The sequence below is a fragment of the Ciona intestinalis genome, unplaced genomic scaffold (genome assembly GCF_000224145.3).
Source record: "Ciona intestinalis unplaced genomic scaffold, KH HT001246.1, whole genome shotgun sequence".
NCBI lineage: Eukaryota > Metazoa > Chordata > Ascidiacea > Phlebobranchia > Cionidae > Ciona > Ciona intestinalis.
Window position 1 is genome coordinate 17,504 of NW_004191567.1, and position 2,372 is coordinate 19,875.

At 36.9% G+C, this 2,372-nt stretch overlaps 1 protein-coding gene across 1 annotated transcript in view; it reads left to right on the forward strand.

The window, feature by feature from the left end:
• LOC113475735 overlaps positions 1-2,138 on the forward strand; it is a 6,381-nt gene extending 4,243 nt beyond the window's left edge. The window contains exon 2 of the mRNA XM_026840413.1: positions 1,454-2,138. Coding sequence (XP_026696214.1) covers positions 1,454-2,091 — 638 coding nt within the window. The 3' untranslated portion in view covers positions 2,092-2,138. The remainder of the gene's footprint in view (positions 1-1,453) is intronic.
• Positions 2,139-2,372: the final 234 nt, after the last annotated feature.

Below are 2,372 nucleotides of genomic sequence, written 5' to 3' on the forward strand. Positions count from 1 at the left end.
AGCTACAGTCCCGTTTTTTTCGAGTCTAGTCACATATGCCCCGCCAAAACCTTGGGTATCTACGTGCATATATGGACAATAGTGAGCCTGGGCAAATGACTGTTTCGCTAGCGATTCGTCCCAAACTAGCTTATGCATGTTGCTTGCACTGGTAACATTTCTCCTTGCTTGGTTTATAGCATTTACAATCATATTTTTTTCGTCTCCGTTTAGTTGAATACGAAAAGCAGGCACACCGTTTGAATACGTCTCAGCGGAGAGTAAAATTACTAAACCAAATACAGCAAAATAATACATCTTTTTTCGAAGCTGGTGTAACAGATAAGTCCGTACAGTCAAAACGCTGCTTTTCGTAATCAATGCAACTGCAAATGGAGCTGATTTTGCCGTTTAGCGATTGTCATGAACGTATATTACCGCAGTTATTTTTTCATTTCCGTAATGACGGTTTTGTTTAGAATAAAATCAATGTTGTTGCTTATGACCGGTAGGACCTATACAGTGGGATAATGTAATATAGTAGAGTGGGGGAATATGGGACACCGTTTTTTTCCTATATCTCATCCCATTTGGTAGTAAACAAAGAACATTTTTAGAATTATAAAACCGTATCCTCAGGACTCCTATAGACCGTTGTTAATTGTTTAAAACACGATCAGGATACTTGGATATTATGTGTAAAAGGTGTCCCATCTTCCCCCACGGCCCACCCCACTATACTACTGTAGGGTAAGATGGAAACCGTTAACATCTCAAATCTATATTTCCTGATCGTGTTTTAAACAATTAACAACGCTCTTTTAGAATCGCAGGGCGACGGTTATATAAGTCGTGAGGATACGGTTTTATAATTCTATGAATTTTCTTTTAGTTTACCACCAAATGGAACGGGAAAATTGAAATAAAAGGTGTCCCATTTTCCCCATCCTATTATATATATATGTATGTATATATATATCTATACATATATATATATATTAATTTAATAAATTAAATACTGATTTTCTGTAACTGCAGTTGGTATTAAAGTACAAAATGACTTATCCCGGAAAAATAATTCACAACGAAAATATTTCATAAAAATTATTATTACGGAAATAGATTGATGGTAAAATCTAAACTCCAAAAACAGCATCATTTGCATTTGTATTGGTAACGAAAAGCAGCGTTTAAACTGTAAGGACATATCTTTTTCACCAGCTTCGAAAAGATGTTTTTCACTGTTTTGGTTGTAGTAGTTTTACTTTCTGGTGTGGCTTGTCCAGCTATTTTTGAATCAACTCTGATACCGCTAAACGAAACTGATAAAAATATGATTGTGAGTACGTTAAATACAGTTAGAGCAGGCCTTACAAACGCAAGCAATATGCACAAACTGGCATGGGACGAAGCTCTGGCTAGACGATCATTTACGACAAGCCGTTTTTGTTTTTATTCGCACTCTGATTTGCAGGGTTTTGGAGGTGCATTTTCCCCAACCTTCCTATCAACGGGTCTGCAGCCGCCTTGGAAAATTTGTTGTTACAAAGCTTATCCATGCGAGAATACACGTACGTGTACGAAAATAATACGTGTTCTGGTAACATTACTAAATGCAATACCTACAAGCAATTGGTAAAAGGAGAGTCTACAAAAATTGCTTGCGCAATTGGTGAATGTACGATTATGTTTACAAAACGAAGCGCTTTATGTCTCTTGTCTCCCAACCAGAATAAAACAATTCGACCATTTACTTCTGGTCCTAAATGCTCTATGTGTACCGGCAACTATTCTGGCTGCGAAAATGGTCTCTGTGTTATTCCAACACCCCAAATTATGATGAATTCTACAAGTAACCCAAATTCTACAACCACACAACGTATGAGAACCAGACCGATGACCCCTAATTCTACCCAAATGATGATGACCCCACATAAGTACCGAAACTCGACACCCCCAACCATGATCACACGACCAAGAAATTCTTCGATGGCTTACACCCAAACAAGTGTACTGTATTCAACCACTAGTTCTGTCGCTTTACCATCGCTGTATTTGCCGCTTGCTTTAGCGCCTCTTATGCTTCTACCAGTTATAAATGCTTGCTTTTAAACCGGAAACTGTACATTTTCTGCTTTTAAAGCTGTATAAAGTACTGTGTTGTAAGATTGGACAATATTAGTATCTAAATCCCATAATTTCATATCGTGTTTTTAACAAATAACAACACCTATTTTAACAGTCGTAAGACTACGTTAATAGTGCATGGAAAGACGGGACACCTTTAGCACATAACATCTAACTATTCTAATCATGTTTTAAACAATTAACAACGGTCTATGGGAATTGCTAAGGGTACGGTTTTGTCAATTCTTTAAGATGATTTTTATTTT